Genomic DNA, 16,324 nt, shown 5'->3' on the forward strand with positions numbered 1-16,324 from the left:
ATTTACCAGCGTGTTGAGTGGTGACTTATTCAATTCATAAGCAAATTAGCAGCTCTATCTTCTACCACCTCCTTTAGCTTCTTCTTCTCTTCCACATGCATCAAAGTTTTGCTATATCCTGTAAGTTTCCAGGCCACAGATTAAGAATCTCATCTGGTTTTTTTTGGGGTACATGAAAAAAACACTATTGTCATAAAGTTTAATATCAATTTTGTTGCGGAATCTCATCTGGTTTTTCTTTGGGTTTTTGTACATGAAAAAAACACTATTGTCATAAAGTTTAATATCAATTTTGTTGCATTTAATATTTTCTTATTATTACTTTGACTTGAAAGGCTGTGTAAAATACAAGGTCAAACTGCTAGCACACATGGCTAGATATTTTCACTTACTTGCTCCTTTATGTACATGAAATCTCCACTCTGTTTTTACTATGAATCCACCACACAAGCTAAGTAAAATGGCCAAAAAAAAGAAAGTTTTTGAAAAGACAAATATGATCTGCCTGCACAGATTGAACAACTCTCCTTAAACATAAAGGTCAACATTTTCACTAATACTGGCATCATCCTCAATTAAGGAGTCTACATTCTACATTCTCCCACTTAAGATACGTCTTTGATAACAATATAAAATGAAAATAAAAGCATCATTTTGAGTAATTCCACTGATCTTACTCCTAGATCCACAAGAATAAACATACTCAAATGCTGAGACTGGAAATTCTCCAGCCTGCCACACCACTTTGAGGGGCAGGTTCCTCCCCTCAATACTGCAGAGAAGTGAAACTGCTCCCTGGACCTGCCCAATCCTCCACTCAATGTACTGGAGCTCACCTCCAAGGAACATTTCTGAAGTGCCTTCCCTGCTCAAGACAGAGAAGAATCAACTAATAAAGTTAAACAAGAAAAAACATGCAAGACTTCTTTCAGAGCAGATATTTCCACAAGTCCACCTGCTTCAATGTATAAAAGAAGGCCTGGGGAAAAGGAAAGGTGGCTCCCCATAAGTGGCTGCCTACTAAGACTAAAGGATTGATAAAAAAAGTGGAATTCAAACGTTCAGGTGCACCTGGACCTTAGTAGATGTAACAAATATTTCTTTAAGGCAAAACATTTGATGAAAAGCAGATATTAACTAGCAGTATACATTTGTGCATTCCTATAACCATGGGGCTACCCTACCATTACAGAAAGCCTCGTGCAAATTCATTTGTAATTGGTCAATTACAATTACAGTAAAGCTAGTTTGTATCTATTTAGATTTACAACAATATTTTTTACAGCTCAGTTTCTAAACAGAAACTAGCAAACATGCCACTTTCACATTATTTTGTCAGAACAAACCACACTGTCCTATGAAGGAAGTAAATTCTAACAGCAATTAATGAATGCATTTGAGCCTAACCATAAGAGTCACATCTTTGGAGGTTTTCAAACCAGAAAAACTTCAAAAAATTATCAATTTGTAAGTGATTATCATTATTAACACCAGAAACTGGGGGGAGGTGAATAGGGGGCATATGGAAGCCAGGACAGAAAATCTCAAATGAAAATTCCATGCTGGCAGACTCCAGCAGATGAACTGAAAAATCTTAGTAAACAAAGGAAATATTTTGCATCTTTAAGCTTAGAAGTTTCTCAAATAACAAAAACTAACTAGATACACCTGGAACTTGGTTTTATAGTTAGAATATCCTAATCACTTCTTTTCAAGTCACACCTGAACAAAACAGCATGAAGTGCTGAGCTAGCAGAGACATGCCCTGCAAGAGCCAGCACTGCAGGGAGAGCCAGCTACATTTTTCTTCTCAAATGGCACTTTCCCAGCAACTTCACAAACTACCTTTCTGAATTTGTCCAAAACTTACTATGTCACTGCACTACCAGCACATTATTTAAATATCAGCACCCTTCAAATGACAAGAACAACCTCCTATGCCAGTCTGTGTTAAACACAGTACAACATTCCACATTAGCAGACAGACAAATACACTCACCTCCTAAGCAGTTTCTCTACTGAAGTAAAACAAATCTTAAGGTTCTCAAACTATGCAGATAAACACGCTTCATGCTTCTGCCACCTACTAATACTACCTTCTACTTATAAAAAGATTAATTTGCATCCATCTGTAACTTCCCCTAAGATACAGCAATTATTTACAACCAGTTACAGGCCAGAGAAATGGGGGGAGTTCAAATGCTTTTTAGGTTCCTGAACAAAAACTCCCACACTACTATTCCTGTGAGATTTTCTCTTGACTCTGGCCTGCCTGAGGATTTACATAGTCAAAAAGTGACTCTGCAAGTAAGAAATCCTCCAACCTGAGATCTGTATTTGGCAATTAAAGAAAGAAAAAAAAATCAGAATATAGATTTTTCATAATTACAGAGAAGATATTATTCTGACTGTTTAGTTATCTCCTAGAGATAGCAATTACATCCTAAAAATAAAAAAAAACAAAACCAAAACCAGTAAAAAATGTATGAATCACACATCACATGATTTACATGAAGTCAGACTGAGGTACATGAAAGTAGAAACTGCCATTAATGATAAGAATATAGATCTGACTACTAAACAAAGATTCCAGTTTGGTGCAGTGAAGCTACAACAGGCAACAGAGCAGTCTAGTAGCCTGTTTAATCCAATACCAGAAGTACTGGAGACTATTCAGGAAGAAATTACAGCCTGAAGACCAGAATATTATTCTTCAGAACAAACTACTTATTCTGTTAATGCATCAAGGCTTCTCTTGCATTCTTCTAACACAACTGCACATTTTTCTCAGTATTCACAACAACCACAACATTTCTTTGATCTCTGACAAATCTCCCAAAACAGTGATACTGTGGCAACAAGACAAATCAGTTCACTGCCTTTTTTGGGAGGAGGGGGAAAAAAAAGGCAAAACAAAACAAGAACTTCTCCACCATTTCAGTTTACTGCCTTTCCCTGATCATCCCCTCACAATCACACATGAAACAGCAATCTGTGTACCTTTTTCTTCATTCTGTATGTCAGTGTGGACTCTGATATCATCGTGTCTTTGCCGAGACACCACAGCTGAATTTGAGGGTTGTAATCCATAGGAGGCAGAACTGCCCCGATCTCTGGATGAAGAATATTTTAAATTGTCCTGGTCAGCTGATGCACTGTCAGTTCTACAAAGAGAAAAATATATTTTTTTTTTATGTAGGGATATAACAGGAGTGGGATTCACATTCACTTATAAATGAAACATATTTAAATGACAATCCCAAATGTATTTCACTATGTCAAAAAAGTTGTTTGTCTAACCTGTTGCTTAAAAAGTGACCTTAAATTCACATTGGGACAGGAATTGACTAACACAGCAACATGCAAAGGAAATGCATTCTAGTGTGGCAGTGCCTTTTCTTATGACCTTCTCAAGTCTCTTTCCAGTAGCACGTCTACACAAGGAAAACATTACTTCTCAGAGGTGACAAATAAAATAAAACCAGGTTCAGGTATGTATCACAGCTGGATGATACAGTGCCTTCCATTTGTGAAAGTCATCACTAATCTACAGATGAACATTTATGTAATAATATGCCATGGGCCTTACTCAGCTACATAAACCCTCTTATTAGATGGAAGAATGTAACTGATGATCAGCAGAAAAATCACATATGAAGTTTTTACAAAATAAAAACTGCTAAGCAAGGAAGCAGGCTTTACTGTGAAAAAACTGAAAGGTAAATTAAGAGCTGTGATCCTAAGCATGAATGTCTGCAGATAAAAGGCAACTTAAAAAAAAATCTGCATTATGTTTAAACCACTCTCATATCAGAAAACTGATATAGACCAGACTAAACTTTTAAGGAAAAAGATTAAAATTATGAAATCAACTCTTCTCCTTGGACACACTAAGTGGTTTAATTTTTAAACATACAGGACTTTAATAATAAACATGTGTGCATGAGACTTCAGAACATAAACTCAACCAATCACTTTAAATGCACTCTTAGAAGCAATGATGGGGGGCGACATGAAAACAAATAAAGCAATACCCATCCAAAGGGAGAATCAGCAGAATTTCCAGTGTATTTGGAATCAGACTATTTAGATTATTTACAGAAAGCTTTCCCTACTCTAAAGATCTAGTATTTTTATTTAAAGTTTTGGATAGTTCATTGGATTATTTAACAAAAAAGCAGGACAGATCACTCCTGTAAATTAACTACAAGTTGTGTAAGGATAAACACCACATGTTCATAAAGAAAATTTCTTTCATTTTTCAAGACAACACTGTGATTAGAATTGGTAGAAAAATTCAGGAAAAAGGGAGCCAAATACATCTCAAAGCCAAAAGGGAAAAACACAAGTAAACTTTTTGATAGGCAGTTGTTACTTAAGCAGTACTAAAGGCTTCCTACTTTTCAATATAGCTCGGCCTCAGTACAACTGGAAGAGGAATACCATGACTACTGACACTTGCAAAACCAACTGGAATTAAAGACACACATTTTTTTTCTCCTGAGAATGCTAAAAGACATTATATTATCAGTTTGGAACAATAAGAAAACTGTGCTTTTTCCCTGTTCTCACAGTGCAAGTTGATGTTAGAATTGCTGGGCAGGAATTATTTCCTTTTGCACTGTAAGCAAGTTCATTTTTAGACATACACAGCAAGACACTTTTCCTCACTCAGTATTCACTGTGCCATCACATCCACTGCTTTGGTGGGCACTTGCTTGGACTATTTAAAAAATAGGCTATGCTATTCTAGAGGAAAAGCCTTAGTAAAAGTTATTCATGACAGTTAACTGGAATTGTAAAAATCTTTCTACAATTGTTCCATTATCATTCACCTAAGCTATGCTGAACAGGAAAGTTCTGCACTTCACATGGTATGAACTTTAAATGTGACCAAATCATGTGCAAATTTGCAGACATACACACAGACCCCAGATTTTTTCCCTGCTCTAAAACCTCCCAGTTCACTTTGAGCAATAATATTAGCCTTTCAATGAAATAGGCTGACAAATTTTCAGCTGGCAAATTTAAGTACTGATGGCTTCTTACATGTACCTTCCCAGAGGGCATCGCCTTTTTTAAGGCAATGTGCTGTAAACTGAATCATCTCTAATTGTCAACTATTAACACTGAAATTCCTACGTCTGTAGAAAAACTGATTAAATGTACAATTTTTAACACTGTTCTGTGCATCCCTATCAACTGAAGGACTACACATGTTCTCAGCTAACCCCACTTCCCACAGGACAGCCTTTGAATGCTTTGTAAAATTTTCCATTGTGGTAAAATACATGAGCCTATTGTTTCCCCAGGAAAACCCACACACTCACTTCATTCTGGCTTCTGGAACAGCTAACTGCAAGCCAACCTGCTCACACTTTATCACCAACTAAAAGGTGAGTCCAATTTTAGTAAAAAATATGTAACTGTTCTCCTAGATATCAATTTAAGAGACAATAATGCCCACTGACAACACTGTTCCCACTACAATAAATGTGTAGCTTCAATAGGATAGAAACTCCTGGCTTTCTTTATGAGGCAGAGACAAAAATCATCCTAGAAAGATGCTGGTATTCTGTGACCCAGCTGACTGCTATGGCTCATATTGCTTGAAAGGAGGATTTCCAATGGGAAGGAGCTTGCAAGACAAGGCACAGCAGAAGCAGAGCCGAGGATCTGATGGACCTGTGCGTTTCCAGCTGCCCAGTGACACACACCACTTCTCAGTGGGAAGGGAACTCCTCAGCTCTACTGTAGGCTCCTGCAACACCACTCTGGGAACTTGTGGCATGGGCTTATGGAGACCTGGGGCTGTGACCCCAGCAGCTGTCACCTCCCCTGTGCTCCAGACACCTGGGTGACACAGGGCACCGCGGCGCACACTCAGTGCGTGCACAGGCAGACACACCCCATTTCCAAAACTGTTTCTGAAAGATACCGTTTCTCATGTCAGGAATGTGGTTATGATTTTGAAAGACAGCCCCTCACAACTCAAAGGTAGGCACTCTGTGTTCAGGTACTTGCCAACGTCCTATAAATAATTACTTCTTCCTCCCTCCAACCATTCCAGCAGGCAATGGGCAGAACTGTACTGCTGGTCACCTCAGCTCATGCCTGCATTTCAGGAGGGCACTGTTCTGCTCACATGCTGATAATTACACTTAAATTGCACCAAGCAGATGGCAGGTTACACGACAGACCTAGTGCTCAACATTATCCCATGTAACAACAAATTTAAGTTACATACATTGACATTGCCACGCACCTAACAAACATGTATTGATAGTCTCAATGTACAGTGTTAGCAACAGATAAGCAAAAGCAAAAATACAAATGCTATATTAGACAAAGTCAAAATGGCAAACTGCAAGGATGAACGTGACTATGATTACGTTATACTGTAGCTTCCAAAGTTTATTTGGCACTTTATGAGAGACTACACTGCATTACTTCTACCTGAAAAGCTCACTGATGGAGACTAAGCAAACTACTTCAAGAGCTCACATGAGAGTTGTTATCTGTGTCTGATTCTGGTGGAAGATTACCCACCACCACCAAGTGGCTGCAAACACTGTTTTAGCAGTATCATTTAAACAGAAGATACTGCATTCAGTTTTCTGCAGGGTCAGTTCAGGTTCAGTTTTCTACAGACTTTAAACCTGCCTTTGTCCAACAGGAAAAGAAAATAGTTCACCCACCCAAATAAGCACAATTAGCCACTACTGTGTCTTCTCTCTCCAAAAAGGCTGCTTATTTTTTTCCACTGGCATACAAAATGAAACTTTTCAAAAATAAGTCTACTATCTCATTTCATCAAAAGTATGAACATGATTTGACTTACCAATTTGTCTGACTAAAGAAAGCATGGCTAAGAGCAACTAGTTTAACTTATCCCGAAAAAAAAGAAAAACAGATCAAAAACGTATTGTTACTTTTGTTATATGGAAGCCTTAAGAATTTTTGTCCAAGAAACTTGCTACAATCTAGTGTATACTGTTCATTATGTGTAGCTTTTTCAGAACAACCCTGCCATATGGACATTATTTTGAGACAAAGGTCACTTAAATATTCTATTTGATTTTATTTCCAAGTACAGGACCTATATGAAAGATTTACTCCAAGGCAACTCTACTGTGTGAGCTCTATTATTGCTCAAGTCAGTTGATTTTCCTTGCTTACTTGCTCTACTTGCCAAGTTTATTTGAAGTAATGCAGATAAGATTCTTCATTACTGAAATTCTTTATCAATAAAATATTTAAAACTTTAGAGTCACTGTATTCACCCAAATTAACAGCTTCCCACCAAGTTTCTGACTGTTCTGCCACTGGCATGCAGAGTTTCTTTTTGCCATGATCTTCTCATCACTTGGTCCACCCTGCCAACCAGAGCCTGGCTGAACCCACCCCAAAACCTACTTTTGCTTCTTCTCCTGTGCTGAGAAAATACAAATGGCTGTGTTTTCTGTTCGTGGAATAACTATCTTCCTACTGCAATTCTGCCATCTCCATTGCTGGACATCTACCTGCCATTACAGTAGCATTTTAAATCACTCTTGATTCTGTGCCACTCCCTTCTTACACAGTAGCTCACCAATTTCACTCTGTTCTACGATGGGCATTATTAGAAGGGAATAGCAGGGAAAGGTATTGCATATACACATCCTCTTCTTTTTCCAACAGACATTTTGGGGTACAGGATGTTGAACTAGCTAAACCCTTGGTCTGATTTAGTATGGCTGGTCTTGAATGGAATATGATCTGCACGCTAAGTTTCTTCTGCTTCCCACTGACACACTTTCAGCTTCTTTAATCTTTCTCATGTCTCATTCTCCTCTGTCTTCACATTAAAAACAAAAGCTTTTACATTACAAATTTCAGCTCCTCCATTTTACCAAAACCCAAAAAAAGCTCAGGAAGGTGTGAGATCAAAGAGTTATCATCATACTTAACACAAATGTGAAAGGAGATCAAGAATTATGGCTGCAGCTCCAGAACTGAATCCATTCCTGTTCAGCATCTCCCACATGCAATCCTCTGAATCTCTTCCCAAGGCTTCCATTGATGTGTTCACAATGGCACCTTACAACCTTACAACAATGCATCTCATTCTTTAAGCTGCCTTCAACATCCCTGACTACTTTTCTCTCTCCCTCCCTATCTCAGTCTTTGCTCTCCTCTCTCTCAGCTACCCCTGAAGGGACAGGAGTCACATCCACTTTCACCCTACATGACTCTACACCCATTCTTAGGTAATCACAGCAACATCCTCAAACACCTCTATGTTGCCAACTTGCAGGTCTCTCACCTGTGCAAACCACAGTTTCAGCCTACCTCTAACAAAGGTTTTACAGGTACTTTGTTGTACAAGCAAGCACAGAAGTAACAGAGTCTCTGTCTCAACTTTCCTTCTACAAGCACGTGCTATTATCACCTGCTTGTCACTCACTGCCTGGATGCAGCATTATGATCAGACAATTTCCACAGTGAGTGCTTGCTTTTTGTAGAAGACATGCCTCAGCCCTTCACAGCCACATGCAAAGCACTGCTCTGAGCAGCACCTTCCCGGGCCATTTGATCTAATGGGTTTCTTTGCTCCCTTACCAATATCTCCCAACCTGTCTTAATTAAAGACAGGATACTTACTTGTCCTCAGTTACAAACTTCCAGCCAATATGCTCTCCTGCTTAGGCCACAATCTACCTGGAAGCAGATCATATTTTACTGTCTTGTCTCATCGAGTCCAAACCCATGAGGACCAGGCAGTAACTTGGTTTGACAAGCGCTGTGCTAACAGAAATTAGTAACTCGTAACACTGACTTATGCTGTAGGAGAAGGACACATGCCATTTTCATTATTTCAGTACTAAAGCCTAATAGGACACTTCTGGAAATTTGTTCAGATGAGAAAGATGTTGTTTTACACTTTTTCACATCCTCCCCTGCTAACCTACATTTATGAAAGGTGAGGGAGAGAGAGGTCCTGTTAATTAAAATCTTATCTTCCTTTTCACACTTTCACCTGAGAATGCCATGGTGCGCCCTGCACTTGCTAACCTGCTACCCTGCACTCACACTCCTGCATTTCCCCCCAAAGAGCAGTACTGCTTGTTTCACTACATAATTAGCCCTCAGCACTCTAACAAATGAACTCTATTCACACACAAGGCCTGCACACTGAAATTATTTTATTTTTTGCCCCTAGACTTGTAATAGGGAAAATGCAGTGAGATCTACTGAACAATGAGAAAAGAAAGAAGCAAAGGTCTAGACAGCTGCAAAGATTAGGAGAAGGAGGAACAAGATCTTATCAAGCCTTCTCAAGAAACCCTTCACTGCTCTGTCACATCCATCCAACATCTGTCTACAAAGTTTCTGTGTTGCTATTAATTGAGTCTGGTACACAGCAGAGCACAAAGTAATAAGCCCTTATACATCAGGACAACTTCTTCCTCTGTAACACACAGACAGCTCTATCTGCACACACACTGTTGGAAAACCAGTCCATGTGCATCTGATGTATGACTGCATACACACACACCAAAAAAAAAATCTAATTTTCATTAAAAACTTACTCTTCCTTAAAAAAAGCCTCTGTGCTCCAACTTTCAGTTTCACACTCGTTTCACCCCAAGCCCCAGTGCTGATCAGCATTACTAAAAACTGAGAGGAATCTGGATCTTCTAATGAAAAATCAATCTAGTCACTTTTACACACACAAAAAAAGTGCATTTGAAAACAATCCATCTGATGATACACCTATGGATCAGCAGTTCCTTTTTTTGCCTTTAGGAACTTGAAACAACTACAATTACTACAGCTTTCACTACTTGGGCCACTTCCTTCACCTCTTCCACACCCTGCAAGAAAGCATTTACCAGCAGCATCACCTGAAGTAAATGAAACAAACAGCCAGCAGAAAAGAGAAGGAAAGAATATGTGGGTATATTTGTGTTGTGGGGTTTGTCCAAGATCGTATTTCATATTATGAAAGAAACACAGTCAGTTTTATATAACAGATCTCCTTTCAACCATGCATGTGAATCACTTTTAAAAATTAGTTAACACCAAATCAACAGCCTGATTTAATCTCTGCACTGTCCTTAAATTCATACTGTAAACTCAGGTTTCCCATCACCAATCTTTCTGAGGTGTAAAAAAATGGAGCACTGAACACAGATGAAAACATGCTGTGTTCGGGACTGTGTGAGCGTTTCTAATTCCTGGTATCAACCACCACAATAATAACAATTCAAAAGTAATATTTAAAGGAAATGATACAACTAAATTCTGAGAAGTGTCAGGACCAGTGTAGAGGTGTTGGCTATTTCTTAGCAGAAGCTCTTGACCACACAGTGTGATGGAAAGAGAACAAGGCCCTGTCCATGCTCAGGCTCCCTTAGGCTGCCACATTTTCTCTGGTGCTCTCAGAACTCTGGCTCTGCTGTGGCTTTGTGGACAATTATTTTAGCAGTCCAGGTCACACAGCTGGACTTGAGAGCTAAGGAGGCACCAGACTACAGGGAACATACCAGAGCCACACATGGAGGTAACTTCCTAAACCAGCCTTTTCACCAGGTAGAGCATTTCTGCAGCTACACTCTTTCACCCTTAACTCTACTGAACCCTCTGTAGGCAATACTACACAGGACAAAATCAGCTTCCTAACCCTCATAAGATGTATTTCTTAGATTAAAAGCTAGAACTCATGACAAATTCATATATCTAACCAAAATGCATTTACAGAAGTCATCCACCACAAAGACACATCCAATTTCTTCCAGGTGGAAAGGTCACGAGTTAGAGCCCAGAATTACACACTGCAGCCCAGAACACTGAAGCAAAGAAGTAGGTAAGGAGTAAGAGATCAGCCTTCTTAATTCTCTCCCCAAAAAAAATCCAGATGCTCTGAGAAAATGTCACCAATGAGGTTCATAAGTTCTTAAGTGAGGAAAAAACAGTAAGTTATGTGACCAAGTATTTCAATCACAGAAGAAATTAGAATTTAAATAACCATGCCGCATACATCATTAAGAACTGAACAGCCTCTAGCACTGGCCCTAGAGGCTGTGCTGTTAGCTGTTCAAGCAAAAGGAAAGCTTCTTTCACAGTAAATGTTGAAGTGACCTTCACATTCACCCAGTTTTTCTAGTCCAAACTACATGAGACTGGGACCATCAGCTGCCAATACATTCCCGAGCATGTGCCACTCTGTTCTCTACTGGAAAGTTTGTAACTAGGGTCCCACGTTGTGTTAAACTTTCAAAAACACTAAAAAACCCTCAAATCCAAGTATTTTTTTAAAAACCTAAGAAACACCAAATTTATTTAGGATTTCTACAGGACAATTGTGACGCTGAAAACAGCAAGACTGAGCAGTAGAGCAAATACACTGGCATGAGATAGATTAGAAAAATAATTAAGACCTGAAATACAATCTCTACAGCTAACTAAAGAAGTGAACAGATTTTGAATTTTACTAAAACGTGCCAGGTGTAAACACATCTAAAGCCTTACAACACATTTTAAGCAGGCTGGGGTGAGAGTTAATACAGATCAACTATTCTCCCCTGACTATTTAAAAAATAAAAAAAAAAAAAAAAAAAAAAAGCCAAAATAAACGTATGTAGTACGATGTTAACCCTCAAAAACTACGAGTACTCCTACAGCCTCAGTTCTTCCCTGGCGGTGTTCCAGCTGAAAAACAGGCTGAAAATACGGGACCCGAGCCCAGCCCCTCTCCCCCGCCACCGCAGCCCCCCGCCCGCCCCGCGGCCGCCAGGGAGGGACGCGCTGCCCGCAGCCACACACCGGCCACCGGCCGCACACGTTACAGGCCGCGGGAGCTCCGGGGGGAGCACGGCGTGCTCCCACCCCGCCGAGCGCTGACAGACCCGTCCCCGTCCCGCCTCCGGCAGACGCGGCCCCGTCCCGCCGCCTGGGCCCGCCCGCCCTCCCGCGCTAGGCCCGGCCGCCAGGAAGTGGCTCCGCCGCCGCCCCGCTCCCCCAGGCCCGGCGGTGGGGCCCGGCCGAGCCGCCCGCCCCGCTCCCACAGCGCCGACCCCGCGCTCCCGGCCCCAGCCCTGCCCACCTGGGTTGCCAGTCATTCCAGCCCCGCGGGTGGTAGTGCTGCCTGCTGCCGGTGCCGCTCAGCCGAGACCCCGGGGCTCTGCGGCTCATTACCTTGCCCGAGACGGCATGGCCGGCCGGGCAGCGGCGCGGGACAGGGCGGAGGAGCAGCAGGAGCAGGAGGACGCGGGGGGAGAGGCGCGGGCGGCGGCTCCTCACTCGCGCTCCGCAGGCGGTGCTGCTGTCTCACAGCGCAGGGAGGGGACGCGGCCGCCGCGGCTGCTCCGGCTGCTGCCCGGGCGCGCAGCACGCCGGGATGGCGGACATGAGCCGCCCGCCCCTCCGCGGGGCACGCCGGGAGGGCGGGCACGGGGCGCGGGGGCGGCGGCTCCGCCTCCGGCAGCCTCGGGACGGGATCCCCGCCCGGGGGGTCCCCGCTGCTCTCCGCCCGCGCCTCCCCCGGGAGCGGCTGGGCCGCGGCGGCACCGCCCCGGGGGGTGAGAGGGGTGTCCGCCCCCGGCCCTGCGGGGAGTGGGTGACAGCCCCTCAGCTGCCAGGGGAGCCCGTGCGAGAGGGCAGCCAGGGCGTCCCAACGCCAACAGCGTGAAGGGATCGCGGAATCCCTTGGGTTGGAAAAGACCTCTGAGATCATCGAGTTCACTCTCTCTGCGAACATCACCACGTCAGCTGTACAATGACACCGAGTGCCACGTCCAGTCTTTCCTTAAACACCTCCGGGGACGGTGACTCCACCACCTCCCTCTGCAGCCCATTTCAGTGCCTAATCTTGTGAACCTCTTGTGAACTTCTCCCTAATACCCAACCTAAACCTTCCCTGGGCACAACTTAAGACGATGTCCTGCCATCTTGAGGATAAGAGTATCCCGGTCTCCAAGGGCATCCTGGCGCCTGAGAAGCCCCTGTGTGCCCGAGACACAGCGGGAGGCGGCGGCGCCCAGTCCCCAGCTGTGAGGGGAGCCAGGGGATCCCAGACCCCGAGTGCTGAGGGGAGCCAGGGGATCCCAGACCCCGAGTCCTGAGGGGACCCTTGGCACCCGGCGCTGCGGGGCCGAAGTTCCCAAGGCGTGAGGGGAGCCTGGGGCCCTCGAGCCCCGGGAGCAGCCGGGGCTGACCGGACCTGAGCGGGGCTGGAGGACGGACCCTGCCGTGCTGCCATCCCCCCTTCCCTCTGCGCGGGTCTGCCTGTGCTGCCCCACGCCTCGCTGGAGTCTGCAGGGAGCTGTGTCCCTCCGGATGGAGCAGATCCCCATCCCCACGCTTCTCCCATCAGGGCACGTCGCCCGTGCCCGAGTGGCAGGGAGTCTGATGTTCAGCAGCCATCAGCAGAAAGCTGACCAGGTCCACATTAAACACTAACTGAACTTCTAAGGTTTCCCCATCTTCCTCACAGGAACCTTCTAAAATGCATTTCAAAAGTAAATTTTGACACAAAAGTGTCCTTCTAAGCCCGGATACATTTCCATGTATCTCCATGGTTATCCGTGCTGTCCTCCAAAGCTATCTTCGCAGTTTCAGGAAGGGCATTTGGTGCCCACTGTTGGCAAAGCCTGTCTGTTACCAGGCAGGCAGACAATTCTGAGGAGAGAAAAAAGGTCGGCTCCATTTGGTAGATATTCGAAGAACATTTCCCAAAAAAAGGTGTCTACACTGTCTCTGGCATATTTTTATTTTTCCTGCAAGGTCTGGAAACTTACATTAGCTGATTCGTCAAGTCCAATTCCTGACAGCAGACTATTCCTCTTTATGAAAAATCATAATAACTTGCTCAGATATTCAGCAGAGAGGCATGAGTAGATCAAAACCTTTTTTAAAATTGCAATATCTAAGGCTTGAGACCACTGCAAGACCTGAGGAGACTTCTGAAATTGTCCTGTGCCTATTTCCATATTAGAAATCCTTGTAATATGCCAGGGTTCTGTTGGAGTCTTCACTCAGACAGATGGCATCCTGCCGCCTCCCTTGGACACTGCTGGGCAGCCCTCATCCTGCTGATACATTCCTATTGCCTTGCGCTCAGTTAGCAATGCCTGGAGACATAGCGATCTCAAAATCAATTTCAGGACAAAAAGAAAAAAATTGTATCACAAGGCTTCATCACAATAAAATGCCACTTCCATGCAACGACCCCTGCCCATCAGTCTGAGTTTCGACTGACGTACATTTGTGTATCTTAAGAGAATTAGCTTTGCAAAACCAATCAATTCCATGAGCCATGACAGATTTTTTTCCCCGTCCTTTATAATTGAGACGGTCATCCAGAATAACACAATACACCACAAAATTATTTTCTGTAAGTATAGCAACATATCTGCTGCAAATTGGCTGACCCTTCCCAATTAAGTCAAGCAGATCCTCTGCCCCAGTGATGCAGCAAGTGATTCTTTCAGTTTCATTATTGAATAGCATCCCAGTGGTAACAATCATGAATCACTCAAGGGAAAAGGTAATGGTAGAAACGTATTTTTAACTACACTTCCAATTAATTTACGAAGGAGAGGCAAGAAAGCAACATGGATACTATGACCAACGACTGCCTATATCTGCCAAGAGTTTAAGAACCACTGATTTAATGTTCAGTAGAGTAAAATTTGTATCAGAAATCCTGTATTCTATTGGTGAATTTGCTGCAGTCTGTGTGGTCTAATGCAGATCCCTCTTCCAAGTGCAGTTGTCTCCATTTGTAAAATGGATCACTGATGTTCAGCTTTCTAAACTGCTTTTGTGCACAGCCTTAACACTGTAAAATATTATAAAGCTACCAAAATAAAATATATTCTGGATTTGTTTCTACAAAGATGATTATGTTAAAGATACTTTAATATCAAAGATGATTGATATTAAAGATACTAGTTTAAAAGCTCATCAAGATTTGTGAGATAGAGTAATAATTATTCCTACAGCATTTTCTCAGTAGCAGATTTCAATCAGCCAAAGATGGATAAGGCCATTCAGATATCACTCTAGGAATTAAGAAACCCAGGGAAGCTGAGGCCAGGATTTTCAAAACTGCCTTCTAAATTTCAGTCCTCAAGTTTGGAACTTGGGTACTGAGTAGCCAGCACAGACATCAGTTGGAGCTGTACATTCTGAAGTCTTGCTAAAAAATAAAGTGTTTAAATATGGACTCTCTCAAAATAGAAATATATGTACTTAAAAGACCTGCCTTAAATTCCAGAAAGAGTCGATGACACTTGTGGAGAAACGTGCCGTGTCTCACTCCTGGGTGTATGCTCAGTCCACTCCATCAAACTGCCCACATCCATCCTAATGCACAGCTCTGGAGTGACAGACACTGTGAACCACACTTTTCCTGCTTTGTAATTCATGCTAATGATTTCTCAATCTAATATATCAAAGAAAGCTGCATTAATCTGAGTGTTATTTTTAGTTGGAATGAAGCGCAGATTGTATATATTTAATGTGCTGAAATAGGGTGGTAAGAACCATATTGCGTCTTTTACCCCTCGCTAATTTATTTCCTTACTAAGCAGTATGTCTGGAGAAACCAGCATGTGCTGAGGATTGCAAGTCACTCCTAGCCCTTGGCTCCCTCTGATCCATAATAAAGCTACAGATTGAGAGAAAAACAATCACCAGCCATGAGAGGAAAGAGATGCTATTTCCTCTTGTGGAAATAGGACAGAAGCCAAGGAGCAAAACAGTATTTAACTAGAGCAGAGAAGTACCAGTCGCCAAGATCCTGTAGTCTGTGTATTTCAGATAAATGCCTCTTAAAAATCAGAAAAGATTTTTAGAGGAGTTACTCCCTATACCTGCCAATTCTACTGTTTTGATGGCAGAATCCAGTTTCTATCAATAACCAACCAAATTTTCAGTTGAATGACCCCACAGACTACTCTGGGCATAGCAGTCTCAGAGCACATGTGATGTGTGGCCAGTCTGTGCAGGCACTGAGAGCACAGGGTGTCCAGAACACGCTGTACTGGCAGCTCAGGCACAGCCCCAGGCGTGCACAGGAGCTCCCCCAGGACTCCACGGTGCTCTTCATTAAAAACCTGTGCAGGTACAAGGATCCACAGAGTTCTCTGCCCAGCAGGGACTCTGTCCATCAGCAACACATGCTACAGCCCCTATTGAGGCCTACCTTGTCTCATCCCAAACTAGAATTTTTCCTTATCCTATGAGTTCTATTGATACAGAAATCCAACGTACAAATAATTCTAATAACAACGCATCTTGAACCATTAGTTCATCATCAGTTTTGAGTTGAAAATCA

General features: G+C 42.7%; 1 protein-coding gene across 2 annotated transcripts in view; it reads right to left on the minus strand.

The window, feature by feature from the left end:
* The window catches only part of SMG1 (SMG1 nonsense mediated mRNA decay associated PI3K related kinase), a 60,468-nt gene extending 48,062 nt beyond the window's left edge, over window positions 1–12,406 (minus strand). The window contains exons 1-2 of one of the 2 annotated variants that reach the window (XM_041401454.1): window positions 12,089–12,406; window positions 3,001–3,164 (exon numbers count right to left, since the gene is read on the minus strand). In XM_041401454.1, coding sequence (XP_041257388.1) covers window positions 3,001–3,164; window positions 12,089–12,177 — 253 coding nt within the window. In that variant the 5' untranslated portion in view covers window positions 12,178–12,406. The remainder of the gene's footprint in view (window positions 1–3,000; window positions 3,165–12,088) is intronic. The other variant, XM_041401455.1, reaches the window with a different exon arrangement.
* Window positions 12,407–16,324: the final 3,918 nt, after the last annotated feature.

Source organism: Onychostruthus taczanowskii, unplaced genomic scaffold, assembly GCF_017590055.1.
Source record: "Onychostruthus taczanowskii isolate IOZ18803 unplaced genomic scaffold, ASM1759005v1 scaffold19, whole genome shotgun sequence".
Lineage (NCBI taxonomy): Eukaryota > Metazoa > Chordata > Aves > Passeriformes > Passeridae > Onychostruthus > Onychostruthus taczanowskii.